General features: G+C 48.5%; 3 protein-coding genes across 3 annotated transcripts; 1 reads left to right on the plus strand and 2 right to left on the minus strand.

The window, feature by feature from the left end:
• The first annotated feature begins 423 nt into the window (after positions 1-423).
• On the plus strand, positions 424-1306 carry LOC128710267 (GATA zinc finger domain-containing protein 1-like). The gene is made up of 2 exons (XM_053805316.1): positions 424-834; positions 914-1306. Exons 1-2 carry the CDS (start codon positions 424-426, stop codon positions 1304-1306), a joined length of 804 nt encoding a protein of 267 aa, XP_053661291.1.
• A 1935-nt stretch (positions 1307-3241) lies between these two features.
• Positions 3242-14258, minus strand: LOC128710233 (uncharacterized). Its single transcript, XM_053805283.1, has 7 exons — positions 12977-14258; positions 12341-12614; positions 12146-12241; positions 5438-5609; positions 5183-5344; positions 3505-3826; positions 3242-3432 (listed from the first exon to the last, which is right to left on the minus strand). The coding sequence occupies exons 1-7, from the start codon at positions 14256-14258 to the stop codon at positions 3242-3244; spliced, it is 2499 nt and encodes an 832-aa protein (XP_053661258.1).
• A 2528-nt stretch (positions 14259-16786) lies between these two features.
• Positions 16787-17739, minus strand: LOC128713990 (peptidoglycan-recognition protein 2-like). The gene is made up of 3 exons (XM_053808868.1): positions 17673-17739; positions 17337-17595; positions 16787-17087 (listed from the first exon to the last, which is right to left on the minus strand). Exons 1-3 carry the CDS (start codon positions 17737-17739, stop codon positions 16787-16789), a joined length of 627 nt encoding a protein of 208 aa, XP_053664843.1.
• Between the last annotated feature and the right edge of the window lie 3849 nt (positions 17740-21588).

The following is a 21588-nucleotide window of genomic DNA, read 5'->3' on the forward strand; positions in this document are numbered from 1 at the left end:
TTGTTGGAGATATTTTATTTAGCGAATTTCATTTAAAATTCCGTGACGACGGAAATACCTTGAATGCAGGAAAAAATGCTTCATTTACGTTAAATGCGAAATAATTATAATAAATTATCGTACGTTTTTGATGATTGTGACAATGACGTCCCAGTGTGCAGATGTGATGGATTTTTGACAGCCGTGTTGTGGGATTGTGTGCAAACAAATCTAGTTAGCCAACAAGCAGTTCTGGCAGAGATCGTCTTGGAAAAAGGGCTTTGCATTTACCCTTACTGGCATTGTACAACGATTCGAGATTCCACAGCAAGCTCAGAAAACAATAGTGGCTTCATTGTGAAATGTACAATCAATAGGAAAAGGTGTAACTATAGGAATTTGTGCCATACAGCGGCTCTCATCAATAAACAAGAGCAACACGTAATGGCGCCGAAGAATAAAAAGTGCTCCATTTGCGGTACTGTGGCCACCACAAAATGGATAACACTCGATCGAAGGCGTTTATGCAACGATTGCTATGACATTCAATGCAATCCACCGTTGGAACCGAAGCAGGATCTAGAAACGGATGCTCCCGGACCGAGCGGTCTCGGCTACAAGAGCGAAACATTCATTTCGACTGTGTCGGTATCGAGCGATCCAGCTGATGACGGTGTCTTTGCGAAACCTTCCATGATACCCAAACCAAGCAAGGTTGGCAAACGTGCCGAAACGCAGCCGGCTCGCAACATCCCGAAAAAACCTCTCCGCAGTAAACCGAAGAAGACGGGAATGAAGCTTAAATTTACCGACGAAACAACACGCCCAAAATCAGTTCCGAAATTGTTCCATGAGGTGAGTGGGTTTGTAATGTAACCAACCGGCAAATGGTGCAATGCTATAATTTTCTAATAAAATCTTTTTTTTCGTATAGAATTTCTGGTATGAGGTAGGGGATATAGTATCGCTGGTCGATATGAAGGACAACACGTATTACGCACAAATACGTGGTCTGGTGGTGGACGTGTTTAATGAGAAGAGTGCCGTACTGACGTGGCTGGTTCCAACCATTGAAAGTCCGCCACCGAACGAAGGTTTCGACCCTGGCACCTATCATATCGGCCCGGATGAGGATGAGCTGCGAGATTTGAGCCAAATGAGGTTCGTTATGCACGCACCGAACGGGTACTACTTTAACCGAAATCATCCGTTTCCACGGCCGAATGTACACGGGCCGATCACCAGGGATGGCCGATCGACCGAGGTGCCGGAGTACGAATGGACAAACATCTGCCATCTTCACTATGGTGAACATTCGAAACGCTAAGATAGGGAAAGTATTGCATAACTTCATATCATGAAGTGGCACCATACCATCCTCGTTAGATGGAAACTGTTAGGCTTGTGAAACAGAACTGGCCAGCAGAACGTTTTCTATTGAATTACCGAACTGAACCTTAACGTATTAACACAATACATTCGTATTGAACAGCGTGCTGAATTCTACCGGCATTACCTTAGCCATTACGGGACGTTCTATATTTTGCCAAAGGAGACATTCTTCAAGCCTATCTTTAACCTGTTGCTTTGAATGTAATTAATGAATGGCCTTCACGTTGAATGACAAGCTGAATGGCTGTATTTGATTTTTTCGTAGTGTATAATAATAGAGATATAATAAATAGCTGAAAAATCTCGTACTATCAATTTGAAAAAAAAAGTCCTGTTTTCCTTTTTACTAATCTATATTTTTTGCCTTGTTGTTTTATCAAATGCACAAAAGTAATGGTTGTGAAATTAACCGGAAAAGAGAATATAAATGCCAAATTAAAAGAAATTAAAACCTTATTTGTTATAATTTTATTTTTAAAATCAACAATATCAAATCATCTCATAAAAATTGCGTACAAGATGCTACGCATGAAATATTTCATTTACGAAGAGGCTTGAAATATTTCAATCGTAACGGAAATTAACTACACGTGGTGATATAGCCGTTGCTTTCGATGCAATACGAAGGTGTGTGATTGATATCATGCTGTATAAGTATATACATCTAGAGACACTCAAAGATGCGCGATTAGAGACATGATACTACAAAACCATCGGATGACAGTTAGTGAGAACGCTTACCGAATGCATGAGGAAATGTTATTTTTTTTGTTCCATTGCCTTTCTTTTAATGCGCTTTTGTTTATAAAAAAGAAAACAAGTTGTATCGATTGTTGATTCACTAGGTAGTATTAATAGTAGTTAAACTCGGTAGAAATACGATCCGGAACAGTTAATTACGAAACAGTGTTTTAAAAGGTAAGATGTGACAGAGTGATTACAATGGCACGAATGGGTTGTTTGCGTTTAGTTGTCCTTGTTGTCCGCTCTTGCCGCAAGTAGATACTACAGATTTAGTAGACGTGTGTGCTCTGGTAACGCTGGATGGAACGTTGATTGTTCTGTGTGTGTATAAGCCTCTATTATAGTTTACTCCCGACACAGAAGCCGCCATATTGTTTTGTGTCCTCTCCCTTCTTTTGGTAGGGTAAAATTGGGACTTTGACTAGAAGAACGAATAGAACGACATAGGAAACGAAACGAAACGGAAACGATCCTTCGGAAATTGGGAAAATTGGTTTGGTAGTTTCTTGTAGAGCTATAAAATCTATGGGAAGAATTCTTCAGGAATTCTGACACTCACCATGACACGCCACTGCAGGGTGTCGTTTGTATTGCGCGTGGGTAAAACTCGAAATCTCTCTTGCGCGCCTACCTGTTAACTCAACCAAATTGCACACACACACACACACGCTCACACACGCGCGTACACAAACACATACACCGGCACACGCACACAGTATTTATACTAAAGATGTTTTTTTTTGGTTTGTTTTTTGTTAACGCAAGTACGCTAAAACTAATGGACTTGAGTATGGCACAAACTAATAAGGGTTATAGTGCTCCACTTCAGCTATCTGCCATCTTTGTTGCCTAATCTCAGCATTAATGCATGAAGTTTGCGTTTGGAGCAGAGATTTACAGGAGGGTCGCGTGACTAGCCCGACAAATCATCCTCCTGCCGAGGTTCGTGCGACGTACTGACGGTAAGCGTCGGAGTAACCATGGCGGTTGGTATCATGGCGACGATCTGCTGCACGGTACCATCGATCGGCAATGGGTGGCAGGAGGGCGCAAAGACGGGCTCGAGCAAGGGAGCAACTAGTACGGCTGGTGGATGCTGCTGCAGTTGCTGTGACGGAGCACGTCGTCAGGTCATGATGTTGTTGCCGAAGTAGTTCAGGTTGAAGTCGTCGAACAGTATATCGTCGTCCTGGCCGGTAGCGGACGGGATGTTGATACCGAGCTCGGCCGGATCGAGTGCCACCGATCGCAATCCACACTCCTGCACAATTTCTTCCTTCGGCACCGGGTTCAGGTAGTCGGCAATGTTATACTCCGCTGTGCGCAAAACAAAACAAAAAGGGCAATGTAAGGCTGCGAAGATACGGCATGGAAGATACGACCACCTACCAGAATCTAGCATCTCGTACGTCTGGATCGTTTGCGTTGGACGGTCGATCTGTATATCCCCTCCGCGCCGCAACCCGTTGAAGGTGTCATCGTCCGGATGCTTGATCTCTTCCGTTCTGGTTGTCACCTTGAACTGCGCGCTGGTGATGATGTCCGCGTACAACGTTTGCGCCTCATGGTACGTGGCGGTAATCTGCTGCTGCGGGTGATGGTGATGGTGCTGCTGTTGGTGCTGTTGATGCTGTTGCTGCTGGGACTGCATTGGATGTGACAGATGTTGGCGGTGCGGCTCAGATGCACCGGGATTTAACGCGTCCAAACACTGCAAATAGAAAGGTTTTATGTAGAGAAGAATAGGACATGTTTCACTACAGTAGGAACTCCAGAGAGACCTCCAAAACCTTCCAAAATAGGCTAATGAAACATCTCTCACATCACCAAGAAGAGTTAGAATGCCTTTGGAAGAGGCCAACACCTTTTCTTCTTCAGAGACTTGACCTCCAGCTGGAGATCTTCACACCAGACGTACTTTCAGATCGTCCACGAAATGTCATAACGAAATGAGGTACTTCTGAGATATCATCAATGTATGCACGTACAGAGTAGTAACAGATACATTCTTGATATAGATTTGATGCTGTCAATTGAAGATGGCAGATGACAGATTACAGATCCTTTCGGATCAAGATAGTCAAGAGTTCTGGGTTATATTGAAGGAGCTTGGTGAGAATGAAGATGACGAAGATTGCGAAGTAGTACAACAGGTGGCAGTGAAGATCTTGAAGGTAGCATGGAAGTTGTGGCACAAAAGTTCTCAAGATAGTCAAGAGTGCTGGACGTTATTGAAGGAGCTTGGTGAGAATAAATCTGACGAAGATTGAGAAGTAGTACAACAGGTGACAGTGAAGATCTTGAAGGTAGCATGGAAGTTGTGGCACAAAAGTTCTCAAGATAGTCAAGAGTGCTGGACTTTATTGAAGTACCTTGCTGAGAATAAATCTCACGAAGATTGAGAAGTAGTACAACAGGTGACAGTGAAGATCTTGAAGGTAGCATGGAAGTTTAGGCACAAAAGTTCTCAAGATAGTCAAGAGTGCTGGACGTTATTGAAGGAGCTTGGTGAGAATAAATCTGACGAAGATTGAGAAGTAGTACAACAGGTGACAGTGAAGATCTTGAAGGTAGCATGGAAGTTGTGGCACAAAAGTTCTCAAGATAGTCAAGAGTGCTGGACGTTATTGAAGGAGCTTGGTGAGAATAAATCTGACGAAGATTGAGAAGTAGTACAACAGGTGACAGTGAAGATCTTGAAGGTAGCATGGAAGTTGTGGCACAAAAGTTCTCAAGATAGTCAAGAGTGCTGGACTTTATTGAAGTACCTTGCTGAGAATAAATCTCACGAAGATTGAGAAGTAGTACAACAGGTGACAGTGAAGATCTTGAAGGTAGTATACGAGGTTTGTTACTGGAGTTCTCCAAATAGTCAAGAGATCTTTGTTATATTGATGGAGGACTTCAATATTCTAGGCATTCTCCTATTAAGCAGCGAGTGTGTGGTAAAGAGCACAGTAAAGAGCATACTATCTCCATGGACCTAAATTCCTAGAAATGGGTTAGTGCACTAACCGCATCAGCAGGTCGTTCTCAATCGCGAGAGACTCGACAGAGTATCGCTTACCTGATTCACCGGTGATGCAGTGGTGGGAGATTTTGGCACATACTGTGCCAAACTAGCTGTCGCAGCCGCCACCTCCGCATCCGTCATCGTGTCGCTCGTGCCAACCTCGCGCATACGCGCATTCGCCTCCATCTTGAAAAACCATTCAAAGCGTTGCTTTTTCTGTGTGCAGCAAGGATGGAAGCGAACGGTTAAAAGTAAATGGTACGTGTACCTTTGCTGCAAGGTTTGATGTTACGGCAACGCGATACTCACATGCTCCCAGGCAAGAAAATTATCCTCCGAATTGCGGCTAGAGATTGTCCATAGGTGGCCGGAACCGTGCGACGATTTGCGACCCTTGCGGAAGTGTGGATTTATCGACAGGTTATGGCGGACGGAGTTTTTCCAACGGTCGTCATGCGATTTGTAGTACGGGAAGTGATCACTACGCGGCACGTGTTGCACGTGCGAAAAAAAGAAGAAAAAAAGGGGAAAAAACTATTTAAAAAAAAGGTTCAATATAGGTGACCGGAAACAGTCACCCACCCCATCCCCCCCACTGTCAAAGTACGTTATGCTCGGTCCCTGCACGTTACGGTGCTCACGTCAACTGTCGCGTTTGGGGGATCCGCACACAGGGCAGGGAAGATTCCCCTTTTGGGCCCGGCCCGGGTTCGGAACAGAACCATATGATACAGAAATTAAATTTCCAGCGTGATGCGAATCGGTGAACCGTGGTGAACCGTAGGGTGTGTCGCTGGATGCGAGATGGGTCACCGGTGCCCGCCGTGAAACTGATTACACGGTTCAATGGTTCCGTTTGCTTTCGCAGCGTAAGCGATACACCATTTCACAAGTTAGCGAGCACCGCGGTTATTAGGATGCAACCAGCGCACTGCTGTTTTCCGCCCTAACCGGTGCGTTTAATTACGCTCTTTCAGGCAATGTCAGTAAGCGCACCTGCGTCACGCCGGCGGAATGGGAAGCCTTATGCCATTTTCGGTTTGACACGGGCCACACAGGCACCCACACATAAAATGCTACTGATGACGGTGTAGTGAATTAATCACTCTAGGTGTTGCGTGCAACTGCAGGTTTTAGCAGAGAGAGAGAGAGAGAGTGAAACGAAAGCCATTTCGTAGTAGAAAGGTTTATACAGGTAGTTCCCAAGATACGCGGTTCCTCTTATACACGATTTCGGAGATACGCGGTAGTTGGAAATTTGACAGGTGAGTAAGAATATAGCACAAAATCTAACCAAAAGTGTGAAAATTGCTCGAAAGTACCTTCCCTTTTGCATATAAAACAATTTTTTTCAATTTCTATTAAGGTTGTCTTACGAAAAGTTGTCTGAATTGCCGAACAAATACATTGCAGTGTAAGTAATCGACTCTGGAACTTTGGAGTATAAACGATATTGCACCATATTAATTCGAATTACGCGGATACTATAATAGCGTATCTCGGGGACTGCCTGTAATATCGCTTCTAGGAACTGTCAAATGTTGACAGCTGTATAGTGTAAACATTAGTAATTCGTTTGAAACGTCCCAGGTTGATTTGTACGTCCATTTGCGCTTACAAGCTCTGTTACATAATAGAAATCTTGGTGCCGTGTTGTATGCTCTATTTGCAAAAGGATTCACTCTCAACCTTCATCTACAGCCGCAAGCTGCTGGTGGAAGGTACACTTTTTGAGGTTAGGTACAGGAGTGCTTGTCGGTTTTTTTTTTTTTTGGTTTGCATTGTGCCTTTCCAATACTTCTCGCTTCTGTTCAGTGCCAGTTTGTACCCGGCGCACTACTATAGCGCTGCCACTATCGCCAACGTCACCACTAATACCACCTCAGCACGCCAAGAGAAAATGAAGGCACATTTCATTCTACTTTCTTCGCCTTGTTTTAACCCCCCTTGCTGGCTGGTTGGAAGTTGGTTTTTTCGTAACTTTTTTCCCTTTCCCTTCCCACTGCGCTCCTTCCGCACCTGCTGCCCTACACAACACTATTGAAAAAAAAATAAGCAACTTCCCCCGTTCCAGCCATCTCGGTTGCCCAGCTAGTGAACTTTCTTACGCTCGGCGATTGTATTTGTCCCGCTCTTCCATGCTTCTGTTTCCCCCTATGTAGGCACCATTCTTCGATAAGATTGGCACATCCTCCCGGGGAACCTTGCTCCACTCCGTTTGACATTTGCACTGAACGGCCGACGGTGGTTTGCCTGATTTGTGTGTGTGTGTGTGTTTCTTGCTGTTGTTGTCTATTTCGGGTTTGGGGCTTGTTCGCATTTTGGTTGTAGCTGGTGATGTAGTGCGCGCCCCGATTGCGGACAACGTGCTCCCCCTTCCCCAACTTCTTCGTCGTCCCCCGGGAATGTTCCGTGCCCTCCCCAGACCTTGATGACAGTTCCAGTTGGTTCTACTCATCGGCACAGTTCCACCGCCAGAAGAAGCATTCATCCAACGACGCCAAAAAAAAGAGTAGCCGCTCCACTCCTCCGCGGGTAAAAGCAGGAGCGGGAGCAAGGCGAACCATGGTAGGGCCATTTTCTTTTTGTGCCCCGTCATGTCCATTATGGCATTCGAGCACAGCGGTTCGCCGGTCCGTGTGCTCGGTTGCTGAAGGGGCAAAAGTTTTTGGGCAAAAACCAGCGACAATTTTGCTCCCAATCTCGGGGGCCGTTTCCACTGCTGCTGTTCGGACCGCGCTCGCCCCCCATTTTCGCCTGTCGCATTTTGGCGTGTGGGTTGCGGTGTGTGGGTGTGCAGGGGTTTATAATCGATCAGATCGATTTTTCGCCAAACTGTGCATCTTCGGCAACTGCTTGGGCGTTGGACTGTTAGTGGACGTTGCGCAATGTCATGCCGTTGGACGTTTGCCACCAGCGTTCGGAGGCATTGCACTCCTTCGTTGCCTCCGTTTGCCACGTGCAAGATTTGGGAGGTGTAGCTTGCTGCAACTCGTGGAAGCAATCTGGCAAAACACGCTAACAACATTATCCGCCGAGTATTGGCCATTTGGCGGGTGAAGGTTAGAACTCCACTAAAAGACATCGATTTTTCCCATCACACCGTGGCGGTGGTAGCATTCCGAAGGTAGCGTAAGCGAGGGTGCGCTATCATTAGCAACATCCACAAAGAGATGTCAGTTGCTATAAAAAATGGCCGCTACGACCAGGTTAGATATGGAACGATCTTAAAATGGAGATAAGAGTAGCATTTTCCCTGTAAGTAATGTGGAACTCGCTTAGAATCGTTCCAATATTTGGGTTTTCCCTTGCTGTACCTAGCGGTGGCTTCGTGTCCGACATTTTGTCTAGTGCTACACCAGGCCGGAGGTCTATAAATCTTGCTGCAAACCTGCCTCCCGCGAAGCTCCCCTGTTCCAAATCGGTCATAAATATCCGAATAAATCATACGCCTTGTAAAAGGAACTCCATCACTCGAACCACCGCTGGTCTTTGCCGGCAAACTTCCCGTGCTGTAATGCACGTAGCCTTCGCTTTCTCGCCACCCGCAGGAGCGGAACCGTGTGCAGTTTTTGTAATGAAGTCCTTACACCCCTACGCAACGGTGTCTGCCGTTGCAGTTGTTCGGCTGCGGCACGACACTGCACGAGGCACGGGGGTGTTCTGGCGGAGGCGCAAAAGCGAAAATGAAAAATGGAATGACAGCGTTATAAATCAGGCACCACGATTGACGTTGATGGCTTTAACGGTTTTGGGCTTTGCAGCGGCAGCGGATTATAGCAGGTCCTTCGCGTTGCCGATGGTACGGATGAGCTGGCGGGCGTCTCTGTTGGCCACAATGTAGTTGAAACCGTACGACACACGGCCCATCGCTGGACGCTTTTTGTCCACTGTCCCGGGGGGCCCGGTACGGATGGGGTCCTGGCGTCGGGGACGGGACCGCTTGCTAAACTGCTCAGGGACGAAGAATTGAAGAGTAACTCTCGGCTATTATGCAGACACACGCCGTTCGGGTGAACACCGGCCGTCTTCCAGCGCAATCATCTTCCCGAGCGTGTCCCCCGGGCGGTGGTTTGGGCCCTTCTGCCCTACCGGACCTGTCAGAAAGGGGGGGGGACTAGTTGTGCACCTTATGGGTTGCATATTGGTAGAGTCTGCACCAGATTTCGAAGCCAATCAACCAGGAAAACATTCGACTCGTTCCGCGTCACATAGGGCAGGAAGGGCACGGAAGGCAAGCGAAGGAGGGGACGGGTAGTATAATAGAAAAATAATGTGCACAGTCCGCCCTCCAGGTGAGGGGGTATCTGCGCCATTCCCTTTTCCCACACGTTCGCCAGCGCATCGCGGAAGGTCCGTGAACGAACAGGTGACATGCGATCGGAGCCCCACATATAATGTTCCCATATTTCACGGGACCCTCGTGCAGGTGTGGTAGGAACAGGTCCTGCCGGGGGGTTGGACCCTTCGCGCATAGATGGATGGGCCACTCCTCTAAATTCTCGGCACCGGGTGCAGGTTATATTTCGGTACAATATTTCGTTTCCTCGTTTTGCTGCTTCTGTTTTTTTTTCTGTTTTTTGCTCGAGGGTGAACCAAGAATATTTCCTTACTCACCTTCCCAACTGTGCACTCGGGTGGAACAAGGGGTTCGTGTGCACGGCAGCGATAAAATGGAAATTGACCTGAGACTATCTGTGTCTGCGCACCCCACCCCCTTACCACCCCCGGTTGCGGTTGTCACTCATGGTGCTGTTTTCCGCCTGTTGGCTCCGGTTCGACCGAAAAAGCGGGAAGCAACATTTCACGGCAAGGGTGGTGGTTTTTGTTGCCAAAGCGCTGCTGGGACGATACAGGAAATTGAGAGTTTCCACGGCAAGTGGATCATTACTATTCGATTTATGATCGATTGCACTTGAAACCCTGCATCTCATTAAGATTGGTGCCACGCACGCTTTAAATCTTGCTGGGTAATTAATTTCAGCTGCAAGTAACCTTATTCGGAGGGAATCGATGGGGGAACTTGAAGTACCCGCAAAAGTCCTGACATTCGATTTTTTTTCTCGCGCTGCTTTATCTGACGTGAACCGATACAGTACTACTGCATCCTCTAGTAACCCTGCCCGGCATAGTATCTGTCAAACAGGAAGCTACTGGACGGGAAATGATTAATGTATTCCACCAACACGGTTACTACGCCTTACGGTGACTCGCTAATGGCTACCATTTTTCATCACCCCCACCCCCACGCACCGCTCCTTCCGGTAGCGCGCTCGAAGTTAAAATTTGTCACCATTGGCCAACGCACGGTGGTACTGCGGGTGATGTACCTGCGGTGTGCACACCATGCGCCCACACGGCACGGTAGCAAAGCTGTCATAATACGATAGTACGCTTTATGCATTCGTTGCCCTCTCCACGGTGGTGGGGGGGGGGAGGGGGTGGAATAGCAATAAAACGCTTACACCGGCACATCCGTGACACGGTTTTGCGATCAGCTAGGTCTGCTTCGTTCGATCTGATTGCATGTGGATGGCATGCGGATTGCGTGATGGTTGAGGTATACTAATTGTCACTTGCTATAAGACGTTGCTATAAAATACTTTCTTATACAGGCAGTCCCCGAGAAACGCTATCATAGCGGACCGCTGTAACACGGGAAAAATCCGCGTAAGTCGAATCCGGGAGTAAAATCGTTTATACTTCAAAGTTAGTAAATTGACTTCCTTCCCTTCCTGCACTTAATTTATTCAGCAAACCAGGCTACTTTTTGATAGAATACATTAGAAATAAACTAAAAACAAATGTTTTTAATGACAAAGGAACCTATTTTAGACCCATTTTTACACCTTTTTTACTTAGATTTTGTGCTATACACTAATACAGCTGTCAAATTTCCCAAAACCGCGTATCTCGAGGACTACCTGTATTCTTGTGTTATAAGTTTACATTATAAAGATAATAATAATGACATTCGCATCAGTCTTCTCCGTACAAAATGGTCCCTCCAAATCTTATCATAACACAACAAAAACATATAACAATAAGAAATAAAATATACAACCGCAGTAGCCGAGTGTCAAACCCGGTACAGTAGCAAATAGAGTACGCTATGACACACAACAACAACCACAACAAAAAGAAAATGGAAAAATTGGTCCCCTCACGTTGGTTGGCAAGCATTGAGGGGTGACTATCCGGTCCGGGAGAAACAAAATGGAAATCTTACGGGAGCGCATCGGTTTTTTTTTGTTTGTTCTTTTTTACATCGAGCGTCCGCCGAAACACACCAATAAACCGGGGGCACCGCACGCGTACATCAGCATTGCAAACCGTGTGTACGACACGGCACGAACGACCGTGTGCGGCACGAAGCGTGTGGCGCTGTGCTGCGTGTTTTGTTGTTCGTCCCTTTCGGTACGGTTCGGAAGGCCGTTCGTGGACCTGCGCACAACGTGCACACCTGCACACAAGAACTCCTCGGGAAGCAGGGCTAATGGGGGCACAAGTAACAAAGCAAAAAAAATGAAAGAAAAACCACAATACAGAACTGCCCAAACGGTGGCGTACTGTCCAGCGACCAATCGTGAGCCAGCTTGACCATTAGTCGAACAGCTTTGCGGTCATATTAGAATGTGAGAGTTGCTCCCGAAGCTAACAAAAAAAAAAAAACCACCACGAATCGGTACAACATTCCTCGTTGATAATCGCAAAGCGGACATTTTGTAGAAACCGCTTCGAATGCGGCAACGATACTGGACTCCGCAGATGATGACGCCACACTCACTGGCCGCCATCTTGAAATCAATGCGCTTCAACGCTTCACGCTTTACAGCGTGTTTGGGAGCGCAGTGTGTGTGTGCGTTTTGACGGCCCTGTTTACCTGCCGCTATTTACCAACGTCCCGTTTAGTGGTGGTGTTTGCTTGCCGTGTGCTAATATTAGGGCGGTTGTCGGCAAGAACTCCCCGGTCCGTAAACACCCGCCATTACAGTGCATGCCCGAAAACATACTTACGAGATCCACTGGTAGATAGCTGCAACAGTTAGATCGCCCTGCTCCTCCAGCGCGTACTCTATCAGCTCCGTGTAGGTAAACGGTGGCTTCTTCGGGCTGCGGAAAAAAACAGAAACGAAACACAGATACATCCGGATGCGTTCACGCCCCCCCCCCTTCTGACCCACCGGGGCCTGACTCGTGCGAAACACTTACGACTTGCCGTTGCTGCTTTCGATCGTCACGTTTTCGCCCACATTCAGGTCACCTTCCTCGATGGCGACCGTGCCGGAGTCACCGCCGAGGTTGCCGCTGCTACCGCCCGCGTTGACCCCGTCCGGGTTCGGCCCCGCCCCGGGACCGGCGGCAAACGCTTTCGAGCGCTGCTTCCGGTTGGAGCGCGGCGAGAGGTTCGGGATGTCGTCGAGCTTGAAGTTGAGCAACCATGACAGATTCTTGCAGTCTTCTGGAGTGTCCGGAGTTTGTGATGCTGGAACACGGACAGGAGAAAAAAGTGGGGTTACGGAAGAACAAGCACATCGTCGCTGGGTGTCAGAATTCCCAATTTTCCTGAGAGTGTCCTGCTGTCCAACCTGCAACGCCCCCTCCATGTTCAATTGTCCGATGGTTCAATTGGTAGAATTTCACGCGCCACTGCCCCGCCCGGCAGCATCGGCGATGCGTGAACACCCTGTGTTTTGGTCCGAGTACCTTGGACATTCGCCACACAACAACCGAGGACACACGCGATCATTACTGCTTCCTGTGTTGTTGACCAACATCAATTTCCGGGGTGCTCGGAGGTGCTTTAGACATTAAGGCTCTTCTGGGGGAGATGGGCGAGATGCTTACCTAGCCGTTCGGGAGTCTTCAACCCGTTGGTGAGTGCCAGTCCGCCACCGGCCGGGGTCGCTGTGGTCGGTTCGGCACGGCCGGGACTGTGACCGTCGGTGGACGCGTTCGACCAGCTGCTGGCGGTGCTCTGATTGTTGAGGCTGCCGTTGTCACCAGCACCGCCACCGTACTGCTGCTGCTGGGTCAGTTCTTGATTGTTGCGATGGCTGTGCAGATGTTCGGCATTCGCTGAGGCTGCATTCGGTGCGGGCGGCGGTGGAGGTGGAGGTGGCGGCGGCCGGGGCGACGACGGTGAGGTTATCGATTGTTGCTGAGGTTGATGGTGGGGGTGCATGGCGTGCTGCGCGTGGAGCAGCGGCTGGTGGTGGTGATGATGGTGCTGCTGCTGATGATGGTGGTGTGAGGTAAGATGCTGATGATGCTGATGATGGTGATGCTGTTGATGGCTGTTCTGTTGATGTTGTTGCTGCTGCAGTTGCTGCTGATGATGCTCGGTGCTCACAATGGAGTAGCGATGGTGGTGGACGTTGGTGGGCATGGTCGCGGCAGCCGACCCCTTCCGGTCCAGATCGAGCAGCTCGGCCGTGCTGGTCCAGGTGGAGGAGCTGATATCGGTCAGCACGATACCGTTCGACTGGTGCACCACATCGCTCACGACCGGCGCCAGCACGGCCGACGTTAGGTGATGCTCGCCGATCGGTATGACCTCCGTCCCGTCCGCACCGGTGTCGATCCCACCCGGCACGTCGTAGATGTACGTCGCGAGCTGGTGGTGATGCTGGTCATGCGCCTCACCGAGCGGGTTCGCCGGACTGTTGTTGTTCGTATCGTTCGGTCCGATCACGTAGAACTGCCCGATGCCGGACACACCCTGGAAGGCCTGCCCGAACGCGGGGAACTCGTGCAGCTCCACCCCGATGCCACCGCCGGTCTCGATGTCCTTCCGCGGTTTCGTCACCAACGGACCGTTGGCGACCGCGTCCGGCAGCGTCCCGTACGGCGCCACCGTTACCGAGACGGGAAAGTGGTCCTCCAGCTCGGTGATGGGCAGTTTGCGCTTGAGGGAACCCCGCCCGGACGGGGGACTGTGCAGATTTGCTTCCAGCGTAATCGTATCGATTGGTGTGACGACGCTGTAATGTTGGTGCTGCTGCTGCTGCTGCTGCTGGTGCTGGTGGTGGTGGTCCGGGCTGCTGCTGAGCGTGGTGAGCAGCGGCGGAATCGTCACGGACGACCCTCCACAGTTGGGCGCCACGTACAGCGAGCTCGAACGCTGCATCGTACAGCAGTTCTGAAGACTTCTATCGCACAATGTCACTGGAGACTCGAGGTTTTGGAGTCTACTACGACTCGCACTGTTTCACAACACCGCTGCAGTGAGGCGGAGCCTTTTGCCAGTATCTTAAGCACCGATGTCCAAGTTAGTTTTCCAAGACGTTCGCCCGGCCAGCTACATTGTCCGCAAACGGACCACACCGCACCGTTACTCAATTCCAAGATGGCGCCCAATCGGGGCAGCTTTGCAGCTATCGGTTTTTCGGTGGTGCTCCGATAGTACTCCCCCGCTTTACCTTCAAGGCTGACGGTTCGGCCGCACTGAAACTGAAAGACCCCCCCCCCCGGAAATTCGAACCCTACCGTGCGCGATGGCCGAACGAAAAAAAAAAAAAAACACACACACACACACACTTTTGCCCGTGCGACGCAATTTACTCTCACGAAAGAGACGGCAGCCCACCGTTCCCGCACACGGCGTTTTCCTACCCCCCAACCCCAACCACCACCCCTTGTACTCCTTTTGGGTGGTTGGGTTTGTTCAATCTGTCGCTTGAATATCTGGAGATCACGATGCTGCCCGCGAAGGGGTTCGAATGTGTTCAGGCGGCACCTGCCGGGAGCTGGTGGATTGTGCCTGGCGTTCTCGCACCCGATTCGCGCTCGGCGTTCACGCACGGGTCCTGCCGGTGGTGGGCTCTCGCAGCGACTAGGCCTGCTCGATGTACCGATCCGCTTCCTTCGCACGGCCGAAGTACACTGCCGGAAACGCAAGCGCATGCCGCTCGCTGAAGCTGTGGGTAAATAAGGTCCTAGACCGCTTCGTCCTTTCCACCCGGGGCGGAAACCCCCCGCACGCGGCGTGCAGCAACATTCGGTCGGTCGGGACCCAACCATCGTACCGTCTCGCTTCCACCGGCGAAGGGTGGTCCCGCTTCAATCCGTTCGCGATGGCGTTCGCTACACTAGCTGTCCACCCGTTTTGCCCACCGCCGGGCTCCCGGCCATCCACCTGCCTGGAAACAGGGAAATACCGTGCGCATAAACACGAGCGAAACAAAAACGGCGAAAAACACTTTGACAGAATTTAACTCCGCGGAGGCGCGGCTCCTTCCGTCCCCCCGGGCACTGTTTCGGTTCGTTTCGTGGCACGGTTGTCCGATGTCGATGTCCTGGGTCTGGTGAACCGTGACGATGTGACTGCGTTTCGTAGCCTTTTTTTGTTGTTTTGCCCTGCCGAGGCACCGAATCGGTAATCGGTTGCGCATGAAAGAGCGTGCGATGGGGGGGGGGGGGGGGAGGGGGGAGGGACGGCACGGAATCGGCAGGGATCGAAACGGAACACGGACGCCCCCTTCATTTCAATGGACAATACTGCTGCTGGCAGCTTGCCACACGATGGTGGAACAGGCAAAGAATAAGCAGTGGATGAAAGGAGAAGCAATGAGGATGAGGTTAAGTGAAGGTGAACGGATGGGTTCATGAACTACAGCGTAAAATAAAGACAACATCCAAAAACATGCCTCATCTTCCCAATATTCCGGGTATCGGAAGATGCAGATCGGTGCAAGACGCCCTGGTCCGTGGTGCTCTTTTAAGGTACTACATTCTTAACACACCCAGCAGCAGCACTATTCTTCGCCTATCTGCGTTACCATCTGCACGTCAAGTGAACAGTGGCACGTCTAACATATCGGAAAGCATCGGGAAATAGCTGGAATTGTTTTGGTACGGCGTACGGCCAAACAGCACCCAGCTGGAAACGGTTACCAGACACGCAATCTGGCAGGAAAGCTCTGTACACCCGTCGGACTAGAGATGTGCACGCTGAGTAAGAGTGAGTGAGTGATTTGAAACCTTCGAGAGAGTGAATGAATATAAATCAGCACGAAGAGTTTTTATGACTCCTTTAACCACTCATTTGCGTTTATACTCACTCTCACTCTCTGTGCCGACTAGAAACTCACTCAGGAGTGAGTAAAACTGTTTTATCACTCTTTGGATTATAATCACTCATAAGAGTGATGATACTCTTTTACTCACTCTTACAGAGTGATTATAATCCAAAGAGTGATAAAACAGTTTTACTCACTCCTCCTTACTCCTTAGTGAGTTTCTAGTCGGCACAAAGAGTAAGAGTGAGTATAAACGCAAAAGAGTGGTAAAAACATAAATGCAGTGTAATATTTTTTAATGAATCTCAAAAGAGTGAGTAAAGGTTTCAAATCTTTAAACCCACTCTTTGACTCCGATTCAAATCATTGAAAAGAGTGATTATTCTCATCTCTACTTCGGACAGTGTAAGCCGCACACAGCGGACAAATTGCTTTCGACGCGAGGAATCGCAAAGCACTGATAAGGGCCGGTGATTACAATCATGATTGCAGGTACTTTGGAGCTATCCCCGTACCCAACAGCAACCAACAATGAATGTCATCACGCATTGGAGCAGCTTAGCAAAAGCTAGCATTGCTGCGGAAAGTATTGTTTTTATTCAAAACTTCGCCTCATTAACAAACGCCCGCGCGGGCACTAGTCGTCCACCTGCCAGTGGTCGAACGTCTGCAGCTTCGCGTACAACCACCTGCCCGGGCTGTTGGTGCTCTGGCGCTGACGCGCACCGTACAGCCGATAGTCGTCAGTAAGCTCGCCCGTCGCGACGCCACACTGCAGTAGCTGTGCGAGCAGGTCGAGGCTACGTGCCGTCGGTCGGTCCTGGTCGAAGTTCCCGAGGAAGGCCACACCGATCGATTTGTCGTTGTAGCCCCGCAGGTGTGCGCCCGTCCGATGCCAACCAATACCCTCGTATATGTTGCCCGTGCCGATCAAAAAGCTGGAGCGAGAGAGAGAGACAGCGCGAGCGACGAGAGAGAAGAAAGCGATTATAAAACCGATTAGAACGAAAAAGAGAGATGCCGAAAAGCGTAGAACCAGGCAAGTAGTAGTACTCGCTAATAGGAGTGTGGTAGTATTAGTAGCAGTATTAGTGTAGACTGCGTCAATCATATTCCGTTTGCCCTTTCAGTGCGGCTTCGAAAGTTTTGCGACCAACAAGCACAAGAACGAAGCGAAGCATTCTCACTTGTAACCGATGTCACTCCAGCGGTTCTGGGTCTGGTGGTAGGTTTGTATATTCCGCACCATCTCCTTGCACGTCGGCACGGTGGTGCAGCGTTCGCCCGTCGTGTGATGCACGATGACGTTCGCAACCGGTTTCAGCTGGTACGTGACGTTGCTCGATTTGGCCGCTCCCCACTGGGCCCGCTTCACCACGGTCGGACACACCGGTTCCAGTGCGGTGGCAGCGGCAGAAGAACCATCCTCATCCTGTCCCATCGCCACTGTGTTGTAAGAGGTATTGAGTACAGTAAGTGCACACACTCTCGGTTGCGAAAATACATCCTGCCAGTGTACGTACCATTGGACGGCGAAAGAAAGTAACACAGTACGAACAGGTATGGTAAGATGACCCGGCACGCCATCATTCTTTCGGTGCTTTGCTAATGTGTTGCTTTGTTTTAGCTTCACCGACAACGTGCCCTTATCGCCCGGTACGTCACGAACTGTCTAATCTCGTTGGATTTGTATGTAAAACCCACACGCTCAAAAACGCTGGCCGTGAGGTCAAACTGTGCGGCACGACTGTTCTGGACCTGTTTTGAAGCAGAGAGCAACGGCAACACTGGAGCCGAAATGTTTATTTTCAGCCCATCGTACGGCATCCGTTTGCGTGTGAAACAAACGTGGCGTTACCAAGGCGTACGTTTGTGTAGGTGCGATTCTGGTAGCATCTTATTTCTTCGATCCGCTTTAGTACCATCGTTCTACCGGTGATCGGGTATAAAGAGCAGGAAATGCAAACACGTTTATACGCAGCGATCTTAACGAGGTGATTCCCCTGGCGCTGGTGGATTAAAAGGAATTCCCGAGTGATTTCTTCTTTTTCAGGGGGGAACTTTGATGGAGGAGCATTAGCGTACTCGTGTGGTGTAACTTGAGGCGGTTCCAATGATGTTCAAGATGGGTTCCACCACCGGTGGGAACCGTAGTGCGCATGTGCTGGAAGGAATGAACAACATGGCGTTGCTGTTTGATGTTAATTGTACCAATAATTGGCGAACGCTTGTAGCGTTTACTTTGTTATTGTATCTAAAAGCTGGAAGATAGGTTAATTAGGTTAAACTTTTCTAGTAATTAGCTAGTTAGCGAAAGGTAAATCCCAATCATTGGCCTGAATTGCTTTGAGAGAGATGATTCTCTGCAGCTCGATTGAAGTTAATAAACACAAGTTGAGGATTATTTAGCTTGTAGTTATACGTGGTATGTGATCTCTTCTCGACTCGACTAAACAACTGAAGGACAGACTATCGAGCTACGTGGTAACATTAAGTTAGGCCTGTTGTTACAGGCAAGACCTAGCAGGTTGTTACTCTGAGCAGAGGAAGAAAAATTAGTATAGGTAGTATTAAGTCATGTCTACATGTATATTAACAAGACAAAATAAAAACAAGAGACAGCAGCTACACACTAGACCTTCAAAGAAAGATATTAAAAATATATAATATGATACTCAAAAATCAGATATTCGGAACTTCAGCATTTCTCTTGAAGCAGCATTTAGCTCTATAACGCAATAGCGCCAACGACATTAAAGTCTATTTGGCATAGACCATGAATCCCCAATCTGAACAGAATTGCTAGGGAAGGTACGGACTCATGCAGATTGCTGGGGATTTCATGTCTTGGAACTTCAAACTACCATTTAAAAATCCTTGTTTCGGGAGATCCGCATGGCGGGGTCAAATCGGAGAACCTAGACGATCGTAATAGCCCACCGTGGAGGAGTACCATGTCTACTTCCCATTGTTCTCGACAAATCAAGCGAGTCAAACAATTTCGCAATTGAATTCTAAAAACCATGAACATCGTTTTTCCAGCAGAATGACATAATTTCGGCAAAGTACACCTCACATGCATAGACCTTCCGCCTAGACCTTTCGCAAGCACACATTCCCTTTTTAGCATGTGGGTTGCATCATCTGCCGCAAACAGGGTTTCGATATCAAGCGCATCTTATCTATGCGCCTCCCGTTTGCCATTTTGCTGTGACGGTTAAACGCGTAAAGCTTGCTTCACACGCTCCCGATTAGCATACGGTGCACCGAACTATTTACATCCAAGCCGCGCAACGCCATTGTTGCCCCGGTGACTTTAACGCGTGACTTAAGGCGTCATAAACGAAACCGCGCTCGGGCCGGGTTTGCTTCTGCACCCCATCTGGAGGTGGTTTTTGGATCACGCGGCGTGTTGGTCTGCTGCACGACAGCATCATCCCGCTGCGATTGTCGAGATACCCGCACAATCATAATAGGGCATCGTTGGCAAACCGCAGCGCAGCACGGCGATAAAGTCACGCGAGCGCAGATACCAGGAAGATGGTGCACGTTTTCGAGCAACACCAGACATCGGTCGGTGAAGAAATGTTTTCGATTAACGACTTGGGGAGCCGAACTCGTTTCTCGGGAAGCGGCTGAACGGTTGCGAGTACAGGGTGAGGGCTCGGTGGATCTTCTGCTCAGCGCTAAACACGTCAGGTGTGAGATGCGGCACCCAAACCGGAGCATTAATTCCCCCGGTGCAGACGAATGCAAAACACCGCCCTCGACAACGCCCGGTGCACTGACGCGACGGTGTAACATGCGGGCTCTCGAGACGATCATTAGCGAGTGCAACCGGGGTGCACTATTGTTTTTCCGTATCACTTGATCTGTACACCGTTTGTCAAAAGCCCTGCATTGATGTGCGCTAGCCAAACGCCCCTTGCATTTGCTGCAAGCGGTTGTGGCGGTACGGCACTGCAACAACCACAACATCCAGCACCAACAATTTTCGGAAGGTAGCCGGGAGGTGAATGTGCATGCAGATGATTGCGAAAAAGAAAAGCGAAAATGGAAAAGGGGTTTTTGCAAATTGCACCCACACACATGGGACGGATGAGTGATGGGAGAAGAAATATAATAAACATTAGATGCGCCTGGGGACACCGCACAGTGGGACATCGCAGAACCAGCGAGTGGGTGTATAATTGTATTTTTATCACTACCACATCGTAACGTCTAGAGGGGGTGAGCAACATTTACTACCTTTTGGGGGGGGGGGGGGGGGTGTATGCATCCAAAGATATTATTTTATAATTAATCCGACGCGATTTCAATACTCATTTTTGGAGGATTTTTTCCTTCAGACAACGGGGACTTCAACGAACGTAAAGAGACGAAGAATTCTTTACGCTTCGTTCAACTTTTGCTTGTATGTGATAATAATTCAATGCTTCGTTTTACGTGAAAAACATGAGAATTGCAACCAAAATGCTATTTGGGATAATACAAACCATAGTTATTACAACATTTCAGCTTTAAAAACTTTCAATTCACGCTTTATCGAATACTTTCGAACACATACACAACTACCAAGCGTTTAAAGCGTTTTTTTATACTGTTGGTCATTTTATAAACAATTTCGATGTCCTGGATTCTGATTTGATACATTTTTGAGTTTCATACTACAGAAAATATTTGTAAAAGTTTTGCATCAGCTGTGGTAGAATTGTTTTACCACAAAAATTGAGATAATGAAGTTGAAGCGTTCCAGTCAAAATGACTCATTCTGTAGTTCTAGTGCTAATGAAATTCTTATTCAGTCTTTTCCAGAGTTCACGTATCTCCAGTTGCATTTATTATATCGTATATATTTAGCATCACGGGATCGATTAGTCGATTTTTTACGTGTATTTCGCCAATTAGAGTAAATTTCTATCAAAATGTATCTTTGTTAACATAAAAAAGTAACGTGTTTTTGGAAAAGGAATGAAGTTGGACAAGTACAAATTTATATTTTACGTATAAAATTACACAAACTGTCAAAAATTTTGAGATTCGCGTATCTCGAATTCGCGTAACACGGGAAATGACTGTACGTACTTTTCTATTATCAAAAAATGAGTTATTTTTTTTTAATGTTAAATGTACTCTCCCTATCCCACTGTGCCTGTGGAGAGCATTGGTTTTCAACGGTTTGGGATTACGAGGGTAAGGAAGAAAGTGATATTGGTAGCCGTCCTTTCGCGCATCTTCTTTGAATTTCCACATGTCTAGACGGCAATTCGCAAGCTACACTGCATCTGTCTGATGCTTTGCCCACATTCTTGGACACGCTGGACGTTGGACACACGTAAAAGAGCGGCCGGGCCATTATCAGCGTTTCCTTCAGTTGGTTGAACCATTTCCACAGCCGAAGTGCGGCGATTGATGCAATGCATTTTATTTACCTTTTCT

The sequence above is a fragment of the Anopheles marshallii genome, chromosome X (genome assembly GCF_943734725.1).
Source record: "Anopheles marshallii chromosome X, idAnoMarsDA_429_01, whole genome shotgun sequence".
Taxonomy (NCBI): domain Eukaryota; kingdom Metazoa; phylum Arthropoda; class Insecta; order Diptera; family Culicidae; genus Anopheles; species Anopheles marshallii.